The following is a 25793-nucleotide window of genomic DNA, read 5'->3' on the forward strand; positions in this document are numbered from 1 at the left end:
CCCCCCAGCTCTGGGTAGCTGCTGGAGCTCGGGCTGCTCCCCACAGGGCTTGCAGCGTCCCGGCTGCCTGCTGGGAGCAGCTCAGGAACCCGGCTGGCAGCACCTCCCCAGAGCTGGGGCTGGCTGCAGCTGGGAGGCTCCAAACAGCTGTGCTGGGCTCCTGCATCAGCTCGGCACTGGCGCGTGCACCTGCGCGTTGGTGTGGGCGGTGAGGGAGGGACCTGACTGAGGCAGCTTCCGGCACAGAGGTGATGACAAGCTTCTGGAGCCTGGTGCAGCTGTTTATTACCAGCAGGGCAGCACAGCCCAGCCCGAGGTGCCTGTGCAGTTGCTGCCAGCACAGAGCTGATGCCAGAGCTGTGGAGCCTGGCACAGTTGTTTGCAGCCTGCCCCCTGCTTGCTTGCTGCAGCTGCCCAGAGCCTGGGCTGGCTCCAAACAGCTGCGCCAGACTCTGGAAGACTTCCATTACCTCCGTGCCAGGAGCAGGGGAGAGACCGGGGCTGCGCTGCCTCAGGCCCCTCACTCATCGCCTGCTCCGATGTGTGGGTGCAAGTGCCAGTGCGGAGCTGATGCCGGAGCCCAACACATAGATTTCATAGACATTAGGGCTGGAAGGGACCTCGGGAGATCATCGAGTCCAGCCCCCTCCCCAAAGGGCAGGAAGTCAGCTGGGGTCATAGGATCTATTTGGAGCTATTTGGAGTGAATAGCTACACAGCTATTTGGAGTCTCCCAGCTGCAGCTGACCCTAGCTCTGGGGAGCTGCTGCCAGCCGGGATCCCAGGCTGCTCCCAGCAGTTATCTGGGACACTATAAGCCCTGCTGGGAGCAGCCTGGGCTCTGTCGCTGGCAGCAGCTACCCAGAGCTGGGGCCGGCCGTGGCGTGCCAAGCAAAATGGCCTGGCATGCCATGCTTGGCACATGTGCCAGGGGTTGCCAACCTCTGGTCTAGATCCATCTTCTTTTGAACCCCCTCCCCTTTAGGTAGCAGAAGGCTGTTATTAAATTGCTCTCAGTCTTCTCTTCTCTAGTCTAAATAAGCCCAGTTCCCTCAGCTTCTCCTCATAAGTCATGTCCCCCAGCCCCCTCACTATTTTTGTTGCTCTTTGCTGGCCTTTACAATTTGTCCAAATCTTTTCTGTAGTGGGGTCCAAAACTGAATACAGTACTCCAGATGTGGCTTCATGAGTGCTGAATTAGAGGAAAATGATCACTTTCCTTGCCCTGCTGGCAGTACTCCTACCAATGCAGCCCAGTATGCCATTAGCCTTCTTGGCAACAAGGGCATACTGTTGGCTCATATTCAGCTTCTTGTCCACTGTAACCCCCACGTCCTTTTCTGTAGAGCTGCTGCATAGCCAGTCAGCCCCCAGCCTATACCGGTGCATGGGATTGTTCTGTCCTAAGTGCAGGACTCTGCACTTGTACTTTTTTGAACCTCATGAGATTTCCTTTGGCCCAATATTCCAATCTGTCTTGGTCTCTCTGAATCTTAACTGTACTCTCCAAAATGTCTACTCCTCCCCCAAGGTTGGTGTCATCTGCTGACTTGCTGAGGGTACACTCTATGCCATCTTCCAGGTTGTTGATGAAGATGTTGAACAAAACCAGCCGCAGGGCACTCCACTTACACCAGCTGCCCCTCTGAGCCTGATGCTCCAGCCAGTTTTCTATCCAACTTACAGTCCATTCATCCAGCCCATTCTTCCTTAGCTTGCCTGCGTGAATGCTGTGGGAGACGGTATCAAAAGCATTGCTAAAGTCAAGGTACACCGCATCCACTGCCCTCCCTGCATCCACAGAGTTAGTCATGTCATCATGGAAGGCAATCAGCTGATTAGGCATGACTTGCCCTTGGTGAATCCATGCTGACTGTTCCTAATCACCACCTTCTCCACATGCTTAGAACTGAATTCCTTGAGGACCTGCTTCATGATTTTTTTTCTGGGACCGAGGAGAGGTTGACTGGTCTGTAGTTCCCTGGATCCTTATTCTTCCCTTTCTTAAAGATGGACACTATATTTGCCCTTTTCCAATCATCCAGGAAGGACCTCTCCTTAAGGGCTAAACTACCGCAATTGCCCACTTTATTATTGGTTGGAAATGTTGGTTTGTGTGTCTGTTAGACATCTATAAGACTCCCTTGATGCATTCTAGGCCCATCCTTCAGGATGTTTGAGACCCACTGTTACTTCTCTGGAAGTGCAGATGTTTTTCTGGTGATTCATTTGCTCTTGAGATTTCCTTGCTCACCATTTTTCTCTTCCACCCATCTCAATTTAGCTAACTTAATCTATGACAGAATATTTTGCTGTACTTTGTATGTCAATATGGTGGGTACTGACTTTATCACCTATAATTTCCTTGCCTTTCCACTCTCCTGGTTTGTTTTTTATGAACCTAAGGCTGATCCCAGTCTCAGTACTCTTCTGGATGTTTTCCTTTTTTCTGAATAAAAACACCTTGTGACATTACTTTCCTCAGTCTTTTTCTCTTCTGCCTTTGCCACATCAGTAATTGAGCACTTCCTGTCCTGATTATCACTGACATTCTCAGTGAAATTCTTACTTTATTCACTTTGTACTAGTCAAAGTAGGCCTCAGTGAACACTGTTAAATTGTAATCTTGTTGCTTCCTCCCACTTATGTCCACCTTTGGGCAACAGCAACAAATTTCTCAAAATATTTTTACCTATTTTGAAGTAAAATGTGTGGCACATTTTTTTTTTTTTATATAAGTTACTTGTATGCAAATAATGTAAAATGATCCACTGTATTGAAAATAATAAATGCCATTGGATAATGAAGTGGAGTTCGTATGATACATAAGGAAAAAGAATTACCCATTTTAAAAAAAAGGAGGTCTTGTCCCAGACTGGTTGAGTTTGATGCAGTTGTAATAATTACAGGTGCAAAGTATTAATTTATGTATGACAGAAACATGTATTTGAAAAGACATAGTAGTAAGGTCATGAGATCAAATGGTGGTCACAGGCATTAAAGTTGAAATCAGCTCCTGAAATATTAATTTCCCCTGTTTATTTCATTACAGACTTAAGCCTCAACAGAGAATTGTTATAAATATAGAATGAAATTTCCCCATGTCTTAAGTAGCTATACAGAGAATTAATGGGACATGGGGGGTGCTCTTCTCTATCCAGTGCAGCTAGTTTAAGGCTACCTGAATTGAGCACAGGAGAAGAAGAGGTGTCTGCCATACAAGCAAATGGGTGGAGAGCTGTCATTAGCAGAGCTGGTCAGGTGAGGGGGGGGAGAGAAATTGCATCTCTGAATGGGATGGCATGACCTACTTTTCTCACCAGAAGAAGTGGAGAGCAGCAGAGAAATTACCGAGCGAAGGGGTGCTGGCTCCTGCCCTGGAGGGTTTTAAGAGGAGGTTGGATGAACATCTTGCTGGGGTCGTTTGACCCCAGTATTATTTCCTGCCATGGCAGGGGGTTGGACTAGATGATCTACTCAGGTCACTTCCGACCTTAGAAACTATGAAACTACTATATTTATTTTAATACAAAATGAGGTTTCCCCTCCCCGAATTAGCATGAGGAATAAAGCCTCTCGTCTTATAATCGCATACAAGGAAATCTCACTAAATACATTGTCTATCATTAAACTGCTGCCAAAAGCAGCATGTGCTTAGCAATGTAAATCAGCTATGAAGCTGACTAAATCCAGCCAACACTGAATTTGACTATAAAACACATCGACTACATTGGCCAAACATGCTGATGGGAACTTTTTTTGGCGTTTAAAAAAAATGGGCAGGTGTTCCCTCTGTGGGAAACTGGCACCAAGCCTGGAGGTACCGCAAAACCAAGATGGCACTGGAAGGGCTGGAGCTGACACCCTGACACCCTCCTCTTGTTGCCAAAAAAGGCTTGATGTTAGCCAAAAGACTGAGATGCTAATAGGAAACTACCACAAGGATAGGTTAGTGCAGCTCTTCTGAATAAGCCATATATTAGTGCCCATTAAGGACAGTTATCATCACTGCTGACTCTCTGAATGCCTGGCAGATATCACCAAACAGAATCCCTGTCACAACCTCTCAGCCTGGTACATATAATTAATAGTATGTCCCTGCTGGACCAGGTTGCCCTGTGCCTTATCTGCATATAAATTTTTGGAGCATCCCAGGGCTTGTGACCTGGGCTAAGTACAGGCATTCAAAAAGCCTGAGTCTGAGTTCATTCAATCTTTGCAGGTTAGTCTAACCTGTGTAGATTGAACCAACATTCACTTTTGATTCCAGAAATGGAGCTACATTCATGCAGTGGTTCAGGCTAGAAGCTGGGGGGGCACTAGAGCGAGCCCTCCCTTCTCTTCAGGCTGGTGGGAAGCTGAGCTGAGGGATATGACCAGGCCCTGGCAGACTGAGAATGACTGGGGAGAGGTTGAAACCTCCACTCTGGCCTGCTGTACCCACCCCCCTGGTCTCCCTGGCTCTCCCTGCCCGCTCCCCCCCTTGTCCTACAACCGCCACTGCTCCAGCTACAGAGCAGAGGGGTGGGGCCAACCCTGCAAAAAGCATGGGGGACTGTGATTTAACTTGAACCAGGAAAGGGTCTGGGACAGAAGTTTCACAAACAGATTTGACCTAAATTAGTTAAGTCTGATATTACATTCAACCAGGTTTATCTTAAACTAGTTTGTGCCATCTTGAAATGGTTTTATGTGCACTGAATTTATGTTCTGTTACAGGTTTAAACCAGTTTTCGATCACTTAAACTGGCTTATGTGCAATTGCACAGAAGGGACTGAGCAGGGAGAAAAGGCGGAGGGGTAGCTCTCCGTGATGGAGCAGTACACCTCTCTGGAGACTGACATTGGCTTTAAAGATAAGCAGCTTAAAAACCTCTGGGTCAAGTTTTCGCTGGTAGGGGGCAAGGTGAGAGAGTCCTAACTGTGGGCACTTACTACAGGCCACCAAACCAAGGGGAGGAGCTTGATCTGGAGTTCTCTCAAGAACTGACAGGGGCTGCGCATGCAAGGGACTTCATGGGCGACTTCAGTTACCCAGACATAGATTGGGAGGAACACTTGGCTAGGTCGGATTGGTCATGTAGCTTCTTAACTGTAATCAAGGAGCTCTTTCTGACTCAGGAAGCGCAAGGACCAACCAGAGGTACTGCTCTCCCAGACTTGGTCTTGGCCAAAGGAGATGATCTGGTGTGTGGCTTGAGCATTGAGGGTAGCCTGGGCAACAGTGACCATGAGGTCATCAGGTTCACTGTCTGCTGCAAGGTTGACAAATCAACTAGCAGGACTGAAGTCCTGAACTTCACAAATGCTGATTTCAACAGGCTAAGGGTATTAGTAGGGGGATCAATGCAGGACCAGGACCTAAAGGCAAATGGGGTGCATGAAGAGTGGTCATTCCTCAAGGACACGATCCTTGAAGCACAAAAGAAAACCATTCCCATGAAGAGGAAAGGTAGCAGAAGGGCTGGTAAGCTCTCCTGGCTCAATAGGGACATTATGGTCCTCTTGAAAAAGAAAAAAAGAGGCATGCACACAGTGGAAGCTAGGGACAGTCACAGAGGACCGTACAACAGTGGTCTGCATTTGTAGGGAAATGATTAGGAAAGCTAAGGTTGCAACTGAGTTTAAGTTAGCCATGGGAGTCAAGACAATTAGAAGTCCTTCTTCAGGTATGTAGGGAGCAGAAGGAAAACAAATGGAAGCATGGGGCACCTGATTAACACCTTGGGGCAGCTGGTAATGGACACTCAGGAAAAAACTGAACTCCTGAATGCCCACTTTGCTTTGGTATTTCACTGGACCAAGGAGAAAGATAAGCAAGATAAGGATCACAGGGGGCATGGTGGGAATGATAATCCTTCCCACTGTGGATACTGAGCTGGTGCAAAACCACCTAGAAAAACTAGACATTTATAAGTCAGCGGGACTAGATGGACTTCACCTAAGAGTGTTGATGGAGCTGGCTGAGGTCATTGCAGACCCCCTTGCAAAACTCTTTCAGAAATCATGACACGCAGGGGAAATCCCTGAGGATTGGAAGAGGGCCAACATTATGCCCATCTTCAAGAAGGGGAAGAGGGAGGACCAGGGCAACTATAGGCCAGTCAGCCTAACCTTCAGCCCAGGGAAAATCCTGGAAGAACTCATTAAAGAATCTATGTGCGGCATGCTCACTCAGGGTAAGATTCTGAATGACAGCCAGCATGGCTCCTTCACAGGTAGGTCTTGTCTTACCAATCTCATCTCCTTTTACAAACAGGTGTCTCACCACCTGGACATGGGAGAGAAGGTTGACATTATATACATAGACTTCCAATAGGCTTTTGATTTAGTATCCCATGATATCCTTGTGGGAAAACTGGATGATTGTGTGCTTAACTGCTCAACAGTTCAGTGGGTGGAAAACTGGCTGCATAGTAGGACCCACAGAGTTCTCATAAATGGATCTGTGTTGTCCTGGAGATAAGTTGCTAGTGGTGTCCCTCAGGGGTCTGTGCTTGTACTGGTGCTTTTCAATATCTTTATCAATGATTTGGATGTGGGGGTGAAAAGCTAGCTGGCCAAGTTTGCGGATGATGCCAGGTTATAGGGGAGTGTGGTTGTGTTGCAGATACAGGTGGACCTGAACAGGCCGGAGAGTTGGGCGGACCAGAACCAGATCAAGTTCAACACTCAGAAGTGTAAGGTGCTCCATCTGGGGGCAGACAATCCCCAGCATGCCTGCAGGCTCGGTGGCAACAATTTGACTTGCACCACGGCCAAAAGAGATCTAGGGGTAGCGATTGACAATTGCATGAACGTGAGCCGGCAGTGCAATGCTGTGGCCAGCAGGGCAAACAACACACTGTCATGCGTTAATCAATGCCTCTTGTGCAAAACTACAGAAGTGATACTCTCGCTGTACTGCACACTGGTGAGACTGCAGTTAGAGTACTGTGTCTAGTTCTTGGCACTGCACTTGAACAAGGATGTGGAAAAACTTGAGAGGGCCCAGAGAAGAGCCACCCGTACGATCACAGACTTGCAAGACAAGCCTACAGAAGAGAAGGCTGAGAGGGGACTTGGTGGTGGCATACCTCTACATCAAGAACTCCTGAGGAAGACCAGGAGCAATGGATACAAACTCCTGGAAGACCATTTCAGGCTCAACTCCAGGAAAAGCTCCTTCACAATCAGGGTGTCCAGACTGGAATTAAACTCCCTCCGGTGGTGGTGCAGTCACCTACCTTGGAAATCTTCAAGAAGAGACTGGACAGTCACCTCAGTAGGGTCACTTGACCCCAGTTGCCTTTTCCCGCCTAGTGCAGGGGACTGGACCTGATGATCTACAGGGTCTCTTTCAGCTCCTTACAATCTATGAATCTATAACTTCTGCCCGAGCCCTGGTTCCAGTCATGAGTGGGGGGCTAATTAGCACATGGCTCCTTTGTGGAGGGTATCTGGAGTACACACATACTAACTAGTGCTGAATTATGAGGTCACCATGGCTTGAAATGTTGTTGACTCTGGTGGGGCCCAGCCCAATGAACTGTCTAGTGAATTCACAAGCCTTTGGATTTGGGATAATATCACACATAGTTTGTACTACATATGAGTATGTGCCAAAGTGTTGCTCAAAAGTGTGTTTATGGAATATCTGTGCTAAAACTTGCAGCAGTTGCTAAAAAAAAGTAACCAATTCTGGATGAATAAGTATTTTGGAACTGTATGCAAATTGCTACAGCCATGTTTAAATGTCAAGGTTATTGTTTTCAAATTTGTTCTTCATTTCCATGTACTCAGGGAGAGGAGGTTTGGACTGTAAGGAGAAGGGGAAGGGCTGACCAGGGAAAAAGTGGGGAGAAGGAGAGAACAAAGGAGCTACGTAACCCCTAGATTTCTTTTCCTTACTGTAGCCCTGGGAGGGAGACAAACTCAAAGCAGGCCTCCAATAATTAGATTCTATACCTGGCAAATTAAAACAAATTTAGAATTTTTCCATATATAGAATCTAATAATGGGGGGGGACGGTCATCTTATAATCAGGGTCCTCTTCTAGTCAAGTAAATATGGTATGACTAAATTGCAATTTCTTCCCTGCGCTCCCTCTGGGCTTTTAGCTGTGCCCTTATGATGTTTGTGCCAAGCCGATACCAAGAAAAAGTGGAATAAAAAATATTTCACTTGTATATCAAGTCTAAACTAATATTACCAGTCCAGCCTTAACAGTTTTTCTGATGGCTAAGCATTTGATTCTGCAGTATCAGTGATGTTTGAATTCAAGTATATGCCTAATGAGCTGTGGGCATGTACAGTTATTTATGCATGGAAGCATCTGTAGACTAAAGGGAAAGGGTTACTATTCTCTACTCGCAAGATACAGTTTTTAGTGCAATTTTTGTAACAAAAATCTTTTTCAAACTGGAAATGATACATGTCCCCCAGTATATATGTAATTTCAAACATCAGCCATTCTAGCTGGAGTTTTGTCTAAGGCAACAATATCCATTTTTATATGGCATGAAGAGAATTCATTTTGTCCTCCCTTCTGTGCCCTCCTGTATAAGTTTCATCTTAAACAGCTGAGCAAAATCCCTGCAATTGGAAACCAAGCATGAAACTTCAGCCCTGAAAATGGTAAAGTGCATGTGAAAATGTGATATAGTTTAAATTGATGTGACAACAGGTGCTTTCAATTGTCTTCTGTTAAACATTGATGCCACAGATATTTTCCATGAGAACTAACTGGGGAGCATTTTTGTAAGCAATTTTTAATTGCATGAATCTTATAAAACAAAAATAATATAAAATTTGTGGGTGTTTCTTTGGCCTTAATAGAGACATTTTTTACCTCAAGTACAATACAGTTCAAGTGATGAAGCTGTCTGAATTGTTTCAACCATCAACTTTTTAAAGGGGAGTGGTCACCCTAAGTCTCAGCAAGAAAAAAGCTTTCTGTTTAAGCCTTTAAGAGTAAGTCTAGAATACTGTCAAAAGATATTTGTAATGAATCTGTTTTTTATGCTGCTTCTGGCAAGCTGATAGGAATTAAAAGTATGGGTTACAATGTTTCAATAATAAAAAATGCTTTCTTATGGAAGTTTTTCTCAAGCAGTACAGAAGTGTTAGGATTTTCTCTCTTTGCAGTTTCTTGGTGTTTGGCCTTTAAAGAAGTCAGTTCAAAAGGCAGGCATCTGCAGCATATCGTTTTTTTTATTAACCAATTGAATTTTTTTTTAAATTTTCTTTCTTTAAAACTCTTCAGTCATTTAAAATCCCAATCAAGTATTCATTAGAACTGAAGGTTATAGCTAAAATGTTTAAAAGAAAATGGATGATTTGACATCTTTTGAACAACAGCCTCCTCCAGACTGCCTCTCCAGGTTACATATTTGACAGCACTGGAAACATACTTCTTTATGATTTGTAGGGCAGTTATGGTGTTTCCTCAATTGCTTGTCCACTTGTTGTTACTACTTAGTGCTAAGATGACAGATCTCTGAAGGATTTTTGCTGCAATTTGTTCACTGTTAGTTTGGGCCGTAGCATCTCTAGTCTTCATCTTTTTAATATTTAGCTGGTTTTTCTAAATTTGTTTCATGTATGCTTTCATATTTATTTTTTAGAGAAGTGTAACTGTAAATATACTAATTTGAAAATTACAGTGTACTGAATTATTTGAAATTAGAGCTTAAAATAGTAACTTTTTCAATGTGTAATTATTCCTAAGTTTTGTACAAAGAGATTAAGTAGAAAAGTGCATTGTTTGGGGTAATGTTACTCACTTTGTAAAGGAATTCCAGAGAGTTTCCCACTTGGAAATACTATCATGTACCCTCCCGCCCCTTTTTCCTAAAAAAAAAAAAATTCTCTTGTTTAGCAATCTAACTGCTGTCTGTATTACAAGTTTGGCTTCAGTGAGAGACTCAGTTGTTACCTATTTTAGTTGAAGTACAGATTCATGTTGCAATAGAAGTGGACAACATCAGTTCATCAGTTGACTCAAACTTGATTTAATTTGAGCCATGCCTGATAGCAGACTTAAAATGAACAAACTCAGAACTTGTATAAGTAGGTGCAGTGTCATTTGACTTCAAAGGTGAAGTGAATATTCATCTGCTTACATGATGGTCGTGTCTAATCCAAGGATTTTGAACTGCAAGCATCTACTTCATGTTTAATTAGTTGCATGTGAAAAATATATCTTGATACTGTAATAAAGATCAGTGAAAGAAAGGAGTAGATAATAAATAGTATGGATGGTGTGAAAGGAGAAAGACATCTAATTTCCCATTTACACTTATGCAGGTTAAATACCAGCAGGTGTTCTATTCAAAACTAGAAATTCCAGGTACTATTAGCAAGCCATTGTGCAAAGCAATATATCTGTTAATTTGCTACTCTTTGTGAACAGCAGTAATTAGTGAGAAACACCAACTTTAGCATAGTAGGATGTCATTATTTGAAAACCTGTTGCTTGACACTGTATGCAAAACCTTTTGAATAACCTTTAAATACATATATTTTAAAATAAACAAGTTCCACCTACCTTAATGAATACAAATATGTCCTATAATAGGTATGGGGGGAATAAGAAAAGAAAGCTGTGCTAGTTTTTGTGTAGGCATTTTCTTTGATAATTCTCATCACATTCACAACTTGGTCACTAATTTGTTTTCAGGTATGTGAGCTGTAGAATCATAGGTGTTTAATTTCAAAATCAAGTTGATGCCTTTTAAACCTTTTTAGTCTCATTGCATTTTAGTATAATTTGTTTTTAATAGATTTGCAGAAACTCTAATGAACACTCAAAATGTTTTATTCCAGTTAAAATCCAGTGTGAATTTTTTCATAAGCAAAACATTTTTAAGCTTGGATATTAAATGAAAATACTTCCATCACTGTTCAGCTGAACAATAAGGTGTAGGCATGTTAGTCATACAAGTACACAGAACCGTTTCAGCTACACTCTCTGGGTGAAAGGCAGCATGAAGGAAACATATGCAAATAGCAGTATTTGATCTGGATTTACAATGTTTAGCAATTTTTTTTTTATTATTAAATTTAGGCATAAAATTCTTGTTCAGCACAAATAACTCAGAGATGAATGTTATTATGGAATTTACATACCATTAGGTCACATTAATTGATTAGCAGCAGAGCTCTGTTGTACAAGGCTAGTTAGATATATTATTTGTGATGCCTGGGTGCTGTAGTTAAATGAGGTTTACTGGGCTGCATGCTCGTTGCCTTTATCTTTGTAATTACTTGATAAAATGAAGTGCATCGCTGTGAACAATTGACCCTTTGGAACAATCCAGACTGGTCAGCAGTCTAAATCCACATTTTAAAGCCATCATTATAGCTTCAAACTTAAGAGTTTCCAGGGTGCAGACAAAGGTGTTGTCCTCTTTCAGTACAAGTCGTGTACCATTTTCAGACTTTATGAAGTATTTAAATTGAATAATATTTGAAGATATTGAAAACTCCTCTGGAAATCCATCAAGCCTGCTTTTGGATACTAGCACAATTCGAGATTTGATTTTGGCTATGAAATCTGGAGCATTACAGAAGATTCTGAGACCTTGTGAACGGTCGTGGCTGTCAGTTATTTCCAGGAAAGTAGTCTCTCTGGATGCTAGCTGTTCTTTCTCCCACCTTGATTTCACTGCATCAGATAAAATCTTGAGCTGAAAAAAATCTGCTTCTTGTGCCAAAAGTTGATTTTCTCGAAACCCCTCTGGTAGAAGAAGTTCTCCATTTCGTAGGAAGTTCAGAATGTGCCTGAAAAGGAGTCCATCCCTGTCTATGAAGTAATGGCCATCTGCATCAAATGGACACAGAATTTTTCCATTTACCACACCTTCAAGAAGAGAGTCTGGGTACTTGGTTAGTGTTTGCTTCTGTGTAATATACAGATATCCACCAACATTGAGGGTAATCAGAGACATTTTACAGTTCTTGTCTTGATCAGAGCCCTCAGAGTTGCTGTGTCTTTCTTCATATTCCTTTTCTCTTTTGTTTATCTTTCGCTCCATTCTCTAAGGCAGAGTAAAAAGACAGCTGCTTTGTCTGGTTCTTGTTCGCTTGAAAAGAGGTATTTAAAAGCACCTTTATTCAGCTCCGGCACGGTGATGGAATGGAAATGCTGCTAGCAATGCATGGACTGTCAGCTCAGTTTTGCAGTAGGTGGCGTATCAGCTATGTATGCAGTAAGCTACGACTGTACAGGAGAATTTGCATTTAACTGTATAAGGGAAGAGGAGGGGTATACAAGAAATTATTATTTTATTTAAGACTAGAAAGTTTAAATGATTTAAAAATAGCTTTTTTTTGGTGATTTTTTTTTTCCATGTAGAATTTGGATTTTTAAACTGACAAATTCAGTTTTCATACCTATTTTAAAATGCTTGGTATAGAATGGTTAAAGAGTATTTAGGACTTACAATGCTGTATGAATAGCTTTTATTTCTTTTGTTATTTTTAGTTTCACATAACTTTGCAAAAAGTCTATTACCATTTATGATATTTCATTTATATAATGGAAGATAACTGAAGCTGACGTATGTATGTGCACCTTGTATATAGTATATCATTTTATCAGCAGAAAATACTTTTAAGTGGTATTATAAGGCACTTCTCTGTCTAATTGGTTTGGCATATGGTGAAATTGTCTTTTTTTCAGCTGATTGAGGTACCTGCAGCAAGGCAAAAAATGCAGCCTAATTAGGTTTTGTTTACTCTGGTATGCCACAGATGAAAATGGTTTTAAAAAAGGGGGACATGCATTATTTGTAATGATGATTCTTACACTGGACCAGAAAATCTAACATTGGCTGTCTTGTATTCTGTCAAAACAACTCTGCTGCCATGTGGAACATGGAACAAAGGGCTATTTTGCCCACAGTTATCTTTGAACAATGCATAACACTGGCTTAGCAACACTTTATTAAGCAGGATAACATCGACAGAGTAGACTTGAATTGAATAGCTGTCTCATTTTCTCTGTATAAATCTGTGATTGAGGCTCATTTTCAGTTATCTTTTTAAAAATATTTTCCCTTTTAAACCTTTGTGAGGGGTAGGGAGAGGGGAAGCTGTACAAACATCTGTGTGTGTATTTCCTTGGGGACCCGTGTGGGGGATGAAGGGGTGGTACATGAAGCATGCATTCCAAAGCTAAGTAGAAACTAAGGATTTACCTTAGCTTGAACATGGGAATAAGAAATTCTGTGGGTTTTTCTCCTCTGGATTTGCCAGTTTACAAGTATCAACTAGTCAGAGAAAAAAGTAACCAAAAGTCAGATTAACCCCTTGTGAAAATGAATGCTCTGTTCCTGTTATAAGAGTTTATTCATGCTGCTTCCTGTGTCTATAATAGCAATTATTTTTGGTTCTTATGGAAACATTCCATGATTTTGTGTTTTGTTAGTTGGTAATTGTGCTTATCAGTGGAAATGAATATGCTGATTCTACCTGCCGCCCTCTTTATCAGTATCACTGGTCCATACAACTTGTACACTGTATTTTTGTCACCTGCCTTGTACAGTACATTTAACAACATTTTTTTCAGAAGGCAGTCTCAGGATGTGGGTATTATTTAAATCTCTGTTCTTTTAAGCCATCCTTGTGTTTAACATCACTTTCATTTAAAGAGATTTCAGTCATTTCATAACGTCTGAACATACTTTCCAAAAATGATCCCCTTTAGTTATTGAGAAAATAATGAGAGAGAGAAAAAGGGCTGTGTTGCTTTGTTGTAAGTTTGAGGAATAAAATTTAATCACTGCAGGATACTTCTGCTTAAATTTAATTTATAATCAAGTTGCAGAAAATTCATTTGATCTGTTCAGGTTTTCTATGGTGCTAATCTTACAGCCAGTTGTAAGAATCATAGTAGTAATTGACAACCCCCTAGAATGACTCCTGTGGCCCTTCTGTTTTGTATGGTGACCTTGCCAGCTCTTTGAAGCCAAACTGAGCAAGTTCTGGCAATAGTGGTCAGCATTTTCAAGGAAGACTCAGAATTCTAAAGGGACTTAGTCCTTCATGGCTGGTTGAACTGTGTAAAATGAAACATAACGTTTGCAAAATGGTATCCATTTGTTATTTTTGTATGCTTATCATTGTACAAAATATCAGTCTCTGGATTGAAATTTTCCAGGTTTGTTCATAGGTGTGTTGGAAAGGTCAGGCTACTTCATTTCAGCTACTTAGAAGGTTAAAACTCCAACAAGTTGCTAGCTGCAAAGTTCAAGATAGAAAGAGAAGTATGCAAGTACATGGTAAATGTGGAGATAGGTGCATCTCTGAGTGGAGAGGCAAGATCCTCTCACTGGAAACAGCTGGGTTTTAGTCCCAGGAGGAACATTTGCCTACCCCAGTCAAAATCCCAAATGTTGGCTGCAGCCAATACCCAGTGCTCCTGAGAAAGGTGAATAAAAACCCTGACACGTAGCAACAGGAGGGGGAAATTTTCTTCCTAGTCCTATGTGGCAACTAGCGAAGTCCAGAAGCAAGGAAAATACAAAACTTCCTCCATTCTGCTCTGCTGCCTGGGGACAGCAAGTATAATGGCACGTACCACACCCTCTAACTGGACAGCTAGAACTTTCCTTCTCTGTCCCTTCCATCAATCTAATCTCACCTCCTTTTAAATTTTTTTCATAACTAAGCCAATTTTGTGGAGCTCTGCTGAATGCGGTCTCTGCCAGGGTCCATATGCTTCAAGCTTCAGAGCTTACATTCCACACCAGACCTTACCTTCAGTCTTCCCTAGCTGTTACTAGGCCCTGAGACAAAGTTACACACCTGATTTCTCTCTAATAGTATAGTCTATGAACTATATACCCTGAGGCAAAAGAGGGAAAGGCTGTACTGTATGTCATGTACTCCATAGTAACTGCCTTTGTGTGTCCCTACTCTGCAGTAAGAGAAAATTGAATGAAAGATGTAGCCCTCAATGTAAGAAGAATAAATGACTATGAGTTAGTTTCTGTTTACTGTGGGATAAAAGCATACTCCCAAGCCAATACTGCAGAGCAACAGCCATGGGAAAGCTCCACCCCTTTTATCCCACAGTAAATTGTTCATTATTACATAGCCTAGGGAAACTTGCCAGTTTTTATGTTGTGCTCAACACTGTACTATGCTGCCATTTTTACTATACCCATAGTGACTTAGTGTTAGATGTAGCTATATTGATCCAGGACTAGTTGCAGCACATTGCTTTTGCTCACGTTGTCATCTTAGGAGAGGTAGAATTACAGAGAAAATTGGGGGGGCTCTCTTTTTTCCTTTGAATCATTGTCCAAATACACATTCTGCTATTGTTAATGTCCCTTGTGCTCCAGCTTAGAGTTTTGGCCAGTGGTGTTCTTATGCCAGTATGCATGGGATCCGAGGCCTGAAGAGCAAGCCTGATGAGGAAAGGCTGACAGATATGGGACTGTTCAGCCTAGAAAAGAGAACTTTGAGGGGATTTGGTGACATCTTACAAATATATCAGGGGAGAGCATTAGGGGCTAAATAACTATTCACCAAAGCATCCCATGAGAAAACCAGGAGCAGCAGTCATAAACTCCTAGAAGAAGGTTTCAAACTGGTTATAAGGAAAAACTTCTTCCTGATTTGTGTGACCAGACTCTGGAATAGACTCCCAGTGGGGGTGGTGCAGATACCTAGCCTGGAGATCTTCAAAAGGAGACTGAATGCACAGCTTGCCAGGATTATATGACCCCAGCAATCTTTCCTGCCCAGATTAGGGGGGCTGGCCCCAATGATCTCATGAGGTCCCTTCCAGCCCTAAACTTCTGTGATTGTGAGAGTCCTCATGTTCCATGCCAAGGAAGTGTCAGGTGCATGTTGGTACTTTTCAGCCAACCTCTATGAATATGGAGCCCCTAGCACTGTCTCTTGGGAATTGCTCGACTCACTACAGGTGCATATGGTCTGTTATCTTGGATAAGTTGCTTACTGCTACTGTAGTTTCACAAGTGCCAACTCCCAACTTCCTTTCCCAATCCCTTTTTAAGGATCATGTCACTTATTTCCCCAAGGCAGGGGTTCTCAAAATTTGTGATGCTGTGACCCCGAATGCTGGATGGCAGTAGCAGGGGATGGGGAGCTCGCACATGGCTGCTGCTGCAACCACTTCATGCCACTGCCATGCACTGCTTGTCTGCACTGCTGCGTGTACCCCCTGGGAAGTTTGTGGCCTCCTTTTAAGTTGCTCATGACCCCCGGGGGATCACGACCCACAGTGTGCGAGCCCTTGCCCTAATGGCAATAAAAGAGTCTACATGCCAACATCAGGGAACAGGGTTGTCAGTCATTGCTTTCTGATTCTGGAAAAGGAAAAAAGGATGGCAACCCATCTGGGATTACAGTTTATATGCATGCTAAGGTTTGGAATGGACAGACACTCTTGCCTTCATAGTATCTTCCCTTCCCCCATTTTAGACTCGATGGAATGGTTCAATATCTCTTGACCTTCAGGATGCATACTTCTGCATCCTCAACCTCATAACTGAAATCAAACCCAGTCACTACAGTGAAAACTTAGTTCTCCTTACCGGTGTACCTGCATTGTGTACTTTTGTAACAAGACATCTTGGACTGTATCTTCAGTCCCTGCAGGGTTGGTGGATGCACTGTATGCCTGGGCAAACACTAACTATATATGCCTCTCTGCATATTCCCACTGTTCCTGATGTCCTTGAAATGGCAGGAAGATTCTGTAAACATCTGCACAGTAGCCCCTTTGCACTTTTCCTACCATCTGAGACTATGGAGATGAATAAATGCTTTGTTATTGTGGCTGAAAAGCTCAGATGAATGGGCTTGGCAGGATGCAGAGATGCATGTCAGCTTTCTAGAGGTGATGATAGTCATGAGACTTGCAAAAGAACAGAAGACAGACCAGTAGTTGGGGCAGGGGTACCGGATTGGAGTGGCACTTGGGGTAAAGTGTGAGGCTAATCTGTGGCTTGCCCACCAAACAACCCCCACTGGCTTAGCAGGTGCTTTTTCCCCCAACTGTGAATGGGAGGCCAAACTCTGTGTTCCAGGACAGCCTGTTGTGTTGAGGCTATACATAACTGGACCCGTTTGTGACATCAATTAGCCAGAAGCGTATGATTTTCTGTTTTGGAGGAAGCTAGAACCCAGGGTGCCTGGCTAATACCTTCCCTGTCCTATAGGCAGGTCGTCTTTTGTTTATCCTTCATTCTCTTTGATTCCCCATAGTGATCACATGACCAGAGAAGACTTGGCCAAACTTTGATTTTGATAGCTCCAGCTTGGTTGATCAGTTCTTGTACATCACGTACTACTCTTCTTCAGAACCAAAGTCCTGCCTTCTTTTCTGCTGTTTCAGATTAAAGGAAAGGTTCTTCACCCAGACCTGAAATCTTTTTGCCTCATCGCGTGACTGCTGGAAGACTGTGAAACACGGAAAACCCCTATTCCTTGTTCATCCATGACATTTTGTTCCATTGTAGAGAGGCTGACTTGGAGTTCTGAAGGGGTCAACGTTTTCTTCTGGCTCCTGTGGGAAGTCCTTCAGAACACGTGAGGAACCGATGCCTGAAAGTCTAGGCTTCTTGCTCACTGGATTAAACACAATAATCTTGTGCTAAACTCCAATCAAGGTACTTCTGAATAGCGATCTTAACACTTTGTTAGGAGGAGATCAGCGATCTCTTCTCATGCAACCATACTGAAATTACTGAAGGGTTGACATAGTGGGTTCTTATCTGTTAGGAATCTAATCCCACTGTAGGAACTCAACCTGTTCTTGTTGGCTTTAAGATTAAAACCTCATTCCTACTGGCCTTGTCTTCAGCAAAGAGAGCATAGGAGAGAAAAACATTATATTGGTTGGCCCTCCATACTTGGTCTTCTACCCTAAGAACAACACTACATTTCCACCAGAAATAGTCACAGAGGTCCAACAAATTCTTTCACTTTTCAACATTCTTCCTTTAACTGCTTGTATCTAGGAGAGGCATGCAACGGTCTGTTAGGGCTGGGGAAAGCTTCAGTCGCTGATTTAATTCAATTCGCCTATGAATCCCAATTGGGAGATCCTTTAATCTCATTGAATCAAATCGGAACCCTCTGAATCGATTTGGGGAGATTCGGAAAGATTGGACTATTTGGACATAGACACAGCTTTAAAAGTTTTTTCTACATACCTCAAGGTACCAGGCAGCTCACGAATGCTGAGATGCTGGGGCAGATGGAGCGTCCCACAGGAGCGTGGGGCGGGGTCCCCAGTATGCTTGGAGGCAGACCCGAAAGTGTACCTGAAGCACTTCTGGCTCTGCCAGGGAGCACCTGGCTGGCTGACTGGTGCCTTCTGAGTATTGGGGGGCACCCAGGGTCCCCCCACGGCCGATCGGTGAACCGGGGGCCGCGGGGGGCCCCCAGCATACTTGGCAGCAGACCTGTCAAGGGTTCACCGAGAATGCAGGGAGTCCCCCATGCTCCTGTGGGATGCCCCATCTGCCCCAGCATTGCAGCATTCACAAGTCACGCCTGGTACCTTGAGATATGCAGAAAAAACATTTAAAGCCGTGTCTATGGCCGAATTGCTGATTCTCTGAATTGGTATCGAATCTTCGGATTCAGCCAAATCAAATCAGGACAGTGATCCGAATCAATTAATTGAATCACTGTGTCCCTGATTCGGGCTGAATCTGAATCAGATATATCCTGTTTCTCACACCCCTATTGTCCATGCCTTAGACTTCTGTTTATGAAAAGACCACAAGCTTCTCAGTTCTGAACTGGTTTGCTGCTGTAAAGTTAATTTCTGGAGTTTGGGTATAAACCATGGCTTGAAAACCCCATTGAGAAACGAGTACCTCTGTTTTCCTCTTCCTTGCAAAGAAATGTGACCAATTCCTCTTTCTGTCCTTACAATAGCATTCAAAGTGGATTAGGGAGTTAGACTCTCTTTTCCTCCGAGCTGTTCTCAGCTGATAAATGTGTTCTTTAAAATCTGTTGGTTACCCAAGTCCTGTCACATCAAGCTGCAATGGAAGGATGAAGAAAAAGGCAAAGCTGGTACCTGAGTGATGGTGAGATGTGCAGAATCTAAGAAATAATGAATTCAGAAAAATGAAAACCTCTTTCAACAATGTCACCATATCATCTTGCATGCCATGTACCCCCTGATAAGACATGCATCTTTGGTTTCAGATGGTGAAATGGAAGACATTTTTTTTTTCTTAAAAATACTGATGAGCATTTTTGCAGGGAAAATGCAGGCAGCCACAGTAAGGATGGAGGGGAGCAAATACCTGTGGCTGTTCCATTAACACCCTAGCTGCAGGATGTGGTAGGTGCTGCTGCCTGCCCACTCAGCTTGGGAAAGGACTTGGCAGCTTTGCTCTGGCATGATCAGGCTGTCAGGCCCTGCGAATGGCAGGAGCAGAGGAAGATTTCAAACAGGGCGCAATTGCAGCCCATCCCTCCATTCTGTTCCCTGCCACATTTCCTTGCTTAAGACGCACATCCCAGTCTTCAGTAGCTGATTTTTGGTGGGAGAGAAAGGTGCACGTGGTATGTGAGTAAGCATAGCAATTCTGTCATGTTCATGGAGAAACCTCTCTTTTCTGGTTCTTTGTGCATAGAATTCTGTGTACCCTAAATCATTATAAAGTATATAAAATATAAGCAAGTACAGTACAGTTACGTGAATATTGTGTGATAAACCTGAACTTTAGGGCCTTTTCCCTTGCTGAGTGTTTGACCTAAAGTAAGGTTGCATATTATTTCCCTGTGCATATTTTCCATTTTTATTTTTTAATTGAGTTGGAGACGTGGGGACCTGAATAGGAAAAGGAAAAAAATTATAGCTCTGTTTTAGATGTCAGGGAATGTATACTGAGAGGTGCTAAAGAAATAAGGAGTTTTTCTTGTTCATTAGGAATTTAATGGTATTGGCCTACTACTAGATGAGAATGGAACAGTTGTCTAATAATGCCGAAAATGTTTGACAATTATATTTGTTTTGTATTTTGGAAGGGATCCCTATGTAGTCATTTTCCAAGATCACTATGAAATACTTCCATACAAAAAAAAAGACCCGGAGGATGCTGAACAGCAGTTACTAGGACAATTTCTACCCAGTTATTAAAATTACATCATTTTAAAACACGAGATCCAGGTAACTTGCATCCAAGAGTTACAAAAGAGCTGCTTGAAGAGCTCTCTGAACAGATTTGATGACCTATGTAATTAACGGCCATTCAGCTAGATGTCAGCTCCAACCAAAATAATAAAAGAATTGATGTAAGCTTCAACTAATAAAAAATTTTAAGGAGAAAGTTATAATTAGTACCAGTCAATGGGTATATCGATATAATCTGTTGAATTGTTTTGCTTTTTTCACTAAATTTGGGTGACAAAGAGAACACTATTGATTGTAATATACTTAGATTTCTATAAGATGTTTGACTTAGTATCATATGACACTTTTAACTTAAACTAGAATGATATAAAATTAACACAGCACATATTGAATAAACTAGAAACTGGCTACCTGAGAAGTCTCAAATGTTATCAGAAACAGTGAATCACTATAGCCTGAGTGTGTTTCCAGTGGGGTCTTGCAGAAAATTTCTTAGCTTTGTACCATTTAACAACTTTTTACCTGTGCCTGGTAGGAATTATCACTTTCAAAATTTGTAGGTGACCAGGAGAGTGCAAATGATCAGGACAGTGCAGGTGACCAGGACAGTGGTCAATAATGAAGAGGCAACATCCCTTATGCAGTCCCACGTTAGATATTGTTGTGAAGCTGGGATCAAACAATTATGCGTTCTTATGTGGTCCAATATAAAGTTACTCATCTAGTAGCAGAATCTAAGTCATCCTTCATAGTAGTGACTCAAAAAGAGGATTTGGGGTGTCATAATGGATACTCAGCTGAAAAGGCACTCCCACTTTGACAAAATGGCGAGGATTTATGCAGTCCTTGGGTATATGAAGGCAGGACAGGCATACTTCATCAGATGCTGACGAAGAAGCCTTGTCACTTATGAAAGCTGTATCACTTTGAACCAGTTTGTCTCTTAAGGTGCTACCCTACCCTGCTTTCTTCCTGACTTCAGACTAACATGGTTAACTACCTGTCGCCAGTAGGTGCTGTAAGGCTTCAGCCCCTTTCTGGTTGGTGCTTTCCTCCCTAGCGACATCAGGGTGAGACTGCACCCTAGGGCCACCTAGATGGTTCTGAGCGCTGCCCCTACTTGCCTGCCACGACTTCGATGTTGATTGATGGGGAGGCAGTTCCCTGTCGGTGGTCCCAGAGGGGTCGTGACCCTGGTCTTTCTTCATGCGGCTTCAAAAACCTCCCCTTTACCCTACCCTTACCACATCCACAGCCTGGGAGGACTCTGCTCCCTGTAATCTTTCCTGGGATGATATTTTCTCACCCGTGAGGACCGCCCCAATCTGGGTCGGGTGTGTTCAGCCATCAGTCTCTCCCGAATTGATCCCTTTGGGTAACAAAACATGCCCCAGCCTGGGGTTAATGATAACTTATGAGATTCTTAACTGAAAGAGAAGATGTTCAGCATCTGCTGATGGAGTGCCTGGGACTCTGGCCCCAGGACCCTTCTGCCTCCCTGGGACAGGAGAAGAAATTCTGTCAGTCTCTTCAGGTACTCTTCCCAAGGACCAGCAGACTAGGAATTAATCACTCCTGATCCCACCACCTAATGGAACTTGCCCCTTCCCTGCCATACTCTGGGCCAGTCACTGCCTGCTCCTCCCTCTTCACCAGGCTGCCTGCAGGGTTTTGCCATTGCTTGCTACCCTTTCCCATTGCGGAACCTGAACCGGAGCAGTCTGGTCCTCACCTGTGATGGTGAAGACGATCTTATTCTCCCCAACGTGACCCTCCAGCAAACTTGGGCTCCCCGAACACGGACCTGGGGTTTTCTCTGCTGGGTTTCCCTGGCTGATGCTGGGGCTTCTCACCCCATGTCCTGCTCCACCACTTCTATCAGGCTCCGCCATCTGTGTCTCACTGCCAGCTCTCCCCGCTGATGTTCTGCTCCTCTTTGCCCGGCTCTGCCATCTGCTTCTCCCCACAGGCGTCCGGTTTCTCCCTGCCAGAGTTCTGTTCCTCGCTCTTTGGGCAGCTGGGTCTCTCCCCAGCTGCCTTTTGATGAGCCCGCGCTGCCGTCAAGCTCCACCCCCAGGGCTCGCTGATCTGCAGGCTCAGGCAGCTGCGGAACTGCTGGGCCTGCGTCGGCTTTTCCCCGCAGCTGCCGCTTGTCCCAAACCTTGCTGTAAGTATCGGTGCTGCTCGTTGGGCAGGGTCCTGGGACATGTTGGGAGTGTGGCTTCTGCCTCTCCTGTCACACTACCTCTCTCTGAATGTAGGAAGAAGTCATAACAAGAAGTCACTATTTGGCATCGTGTAACTGCTGTTGGGATACTGCGTCTAGTTCTGTTTTCCACTCTTCAGAAAGGATATTGATAAGTTGGAGTGGATTCAGAGAAGAACCACAAGAATGTTTGAAGGATTTGAAAGCATGTCTTAAAAAAAGGACCTAGGAGTCCAATCTATTTTGGTTACCCAAGAGACAGTTAAAGGGGGATGGCTTTGTGGTCTGTAACTTCCTATGGGAGATCAAAACCTTGATAATGGGCTCTCCAGTCTAGCAAGCAAAAGCATAATAATTTAGTGACTGGAAGGTGAATCTAGGCAAGGTGAAGCCCTGCCTCTGAAAAGCTTGAGAATCATTATGTTGGCTGATATATTAAATAACTTTCATGAACCTATCCTAAAAGCAGGAATAATTTTCAGGTTTAGAGCATCTGTTATAGATGTATTTGCCATGAATTTGACTTTGAGTAACATTATGTTTTGTCTTGTTCAAAAGCCAGTGTTAAACTGTATTCATTTATGTCGTTTTTATTATGGTATGGATTAGGTTATGCTGTCTATAAGTATCTTCACAATTTTGGGACGTAGGTGAGTCAAGCGTTTATGGTCAGATTTCTATTAAGAGCTTTTATGTCCTAGGAACTGAGGAATGCCTGGCTAAGGAGCTGCTAAGTATGTCTGGCTCATTGTGTTACTGGGGCAAGAACAATTGTTGCTCCCAAACTCGGGCAGAAAAAGTTATTGTTGGAATGGGCACCCAAGATATTGTCTGCCTACAATGGGAAAAACCTGGCGTGACAAAGGCATCTCAGGGAAATGGGCCATTAGCTTGGGGAGCTCCAGGAAGAAACATTTTTCCTGGAAAATTCTGAGATTTCTCAGCAAACTGAACAAGGCTAGTGTGGGGTAGAACTGGCTTGGAGATATTTAAGAGCTATCTATGAGAAAGTTATTGACCTTGGCTTATCCCTGCCCTTGGGGGTGTCAAGGTCCCCAGCTGGCAGGATCAGCAGGAAAGCTGATCTCTGGAATTACTAGCTGGACCTCACAGAAGGACTAGGCTGCTGCCAGATGAGAGGGGGTATTTTAGCTTGCAGCTGGCAGCAGTAACTTAGGAATGAGTTTACAATCTTGTAAAATTGAGCTAAAGTTGTTATTGTGCATCTGCCCTAGGAAAAAGCTAGCTTTATGTTGGTCTTAGATAATGTATTTGCCAGTGAATAAAACAGGTTATTAAAACAAAGTGTTACTGTTCGTAAATGCTTTTTATCCTAATCTAGACCTATTCTAATTAATAATAAAACCAGCTATTTAGTAGTTTTGTCCATTCCTGAGAGTGGACAGGGGAGTGCAGAAGTGTGCACAGTTGCATATCATGTCTGCCATCTGGGGCTACTCAAGTGATTAGCTGTTTCAGAGTTGCTCCCTGTCTGAGACTACTTCCTTGTAATTCTGGTCACCTTTTCAATGAATAGCTCGCAGAGGTCACCCACAGCTTTCAGGGTTTGTACAGTGAAAGTGGTTGCATAGTCAACCTTTCTGACAACCTCTGGATGGTTTCTCACATATGCTGTCCTGGCAGTATGCTTAACTGGTTCCCAAAGGACAAAGGGAATGAAAAAGGGAAACTTCCTTCTTGGTCCTTGCAGGTTTTGGCAGCTGTGCTGGGTCTACTAGTTAGTGGAAAGCATTGTGGTGAACTTGTGATATGGGAACGGAATCTGAGACCCGTCAAATTCATGTCACGGTGACCATTTAAAATTGTTATATAGGATAGCTTTTTTTTTCCTGCTTTAAATGGGCTGGATTCAGGTTGGTGATGTGGAAGTGAGACACCTCACCTGTGTGATTCATTAGCTAATGCCCAAAGGCATCTAGTCTCCCAGTGAGTATAGTGTGTACAGGATATTAAGGTATCACTCAAGAACTCAAAAGGTTGGAAATGGTGGAATTAATGCCACCAGTACAATCTCAGTAGAGCGCCTTACTTATATGTTAAAATACTGTTTTTAGCTATATAGTTGTATATTATATCTTTCACTATTATGTTTGCCAGTAGGATTTCAACCCAAAATTATTCTATCCATAGCTCATACCATCTTTGCTCCCGGAGGATTTTTTTCTGTCACTGTAGCTGATGTCTACATTTGGAACTCTTCTCTCTGAGTATTATAAACCTAAAGAGAGCCACGGGGAATATATTTGCAAATTGCCTTCTGGCCACTGGATGGACTTTTGCAGCCTAATAAATGATATACACTGACCCCAAGGAGACTTACTCCCCTCACCTAGGTTATAAGTCACTGTGATTAAAAAGCTGCAGAAATCTCTGTGTTGTGGAGCACAGTCAATGAAGGAGTAGTGGGGTAAAACAAATCTGTTCCATTAGTAAATAAAGAGGATGTTAGACAATGTTCGGTGGCAGTAACCATTTTTAATTGGTAAGCCCAAGTAACTGATGCTCAAGGGTTCGCTGAAAAGATCTACAACCTTGAAGTGTTATGTCTCTTTTCTTTTTAAAAAAACCCTTAGAATAGTGAGGAAAATCCAGAAGACAAAAAAAAAAAATCTGGCAATGTTGTTTGATTATTCAGAGAGGACACATGGGGTGAACTTGGTATCCATAGAGTGGTTAGCCTGATGTCAAATTCAGGTCATATAATTGAACTCATATCAGCTTTTCTATGGATTAAAAGGTTAAAAGAAATATTCATGCTATTAATATTAATAGGTATATAAGCATGGTTTTATGAAAAATATTTTTTGTTCAATAAATCTGTTCATTTTCTGAGGTAACAAACATGCATGATGCAGTTAAGTGTCTGGCTCTTATACTGTTCTTTCTGTAAGGTGTTTGATTTAGTATGTCATGACAGTCTGACTTGAAAAAAATAGTACTATGCAAATAAAAAAAGGAAAACACATGTAACTAGATTAAAAACAGGCTGGCTGATGAATAACTGAAAGTAGTTGTTGGTGAGATTCTACAGGGATTTGTGATAGGCCCAGTACAATTTATGATCTAAATCAGTGATCTGGAAGTCAATACATTGCTTATAACTTAAAATATGTGGGCAGAGTCAAAATTATTTCAGTGGTAAATAAAGATGACAGAACAGTTATACAGAGTAATCCAGATCACTTGCCTTGCTGGTTCCATTACAATTAAATATGTTTAAATATAGCCAAATGCTATATTTTACACCCCTGGAAGCGAGGAGCACAGGCCATGTCTACAGAATGTGGAAGTTTGAGGCTTTAGGGGTTGTAGAAACAAGAAACTTAATGTGAGCACCAGAAGTGGTTTTGGATGAGTATGCAGAGATGGAAAGAGTTCAGTCTGTTTAGCTTATCAGAAAGCTGACTGAGAGGTGGTTTGATTTGATTACAGTGTACAGTCACCTTC

The 25793-nt window shown here is 42.8% G+C and overlaps 2 protein-coding genes across 2 annotated transcripts in view; one reads left to right on the forward strand and one right to left on the reverse strand.

Annotated features, from left to right (window-relative positions):
* The window catches only part of GTF2F2 (general transcription factor IIF subunit 2), a 154589-nt gene that overhangs the window by 42371 nt on the left and 86425 nt on the right, over positions 1–25793 (forward strand). The window lies entirely within an intron of this gene.
* On the reverse strand, positions 10222–12192 carry KCTD4 (potassium channel tetramerization domain containing 4). The gene has a single exon (XM_019529896.1). It carries the CDS (start codon positions 12015–12017, stop codon positions 11244–11246), a length of 774 nt encoding a protein of 257 aa, XP_019385441.1. The 5' UTR covers positions 12018–12192; the 3' UTR covers positions 10222–11243.

The sequence above is a fragment of the Crocodylus porosus genome, unplaced genomic scaffold, assembly GCF_001723895.1.
Source record: "Crocodylus porosus isolate Cpor-Errol unplaced genomic scaffold, CroPor_comp1, whole genome shotgun sequence".
NCBI classification, from domain to species: Eukaryota; Metazoa; Chordata; order Crocodylia; family Crocodylidae; genus Crocodylus; species Crocodylus porosus.

What these genes read in the sequence shown, in the direction of transcription:
- KCTD4 (XM_019529896.1), bottom strand. Translation starts at nt 12,017, where the DNA reads ATGGAGCGAAAGATAAACAAAAGAGAAAAGGAATATGAAGAAAGACAC.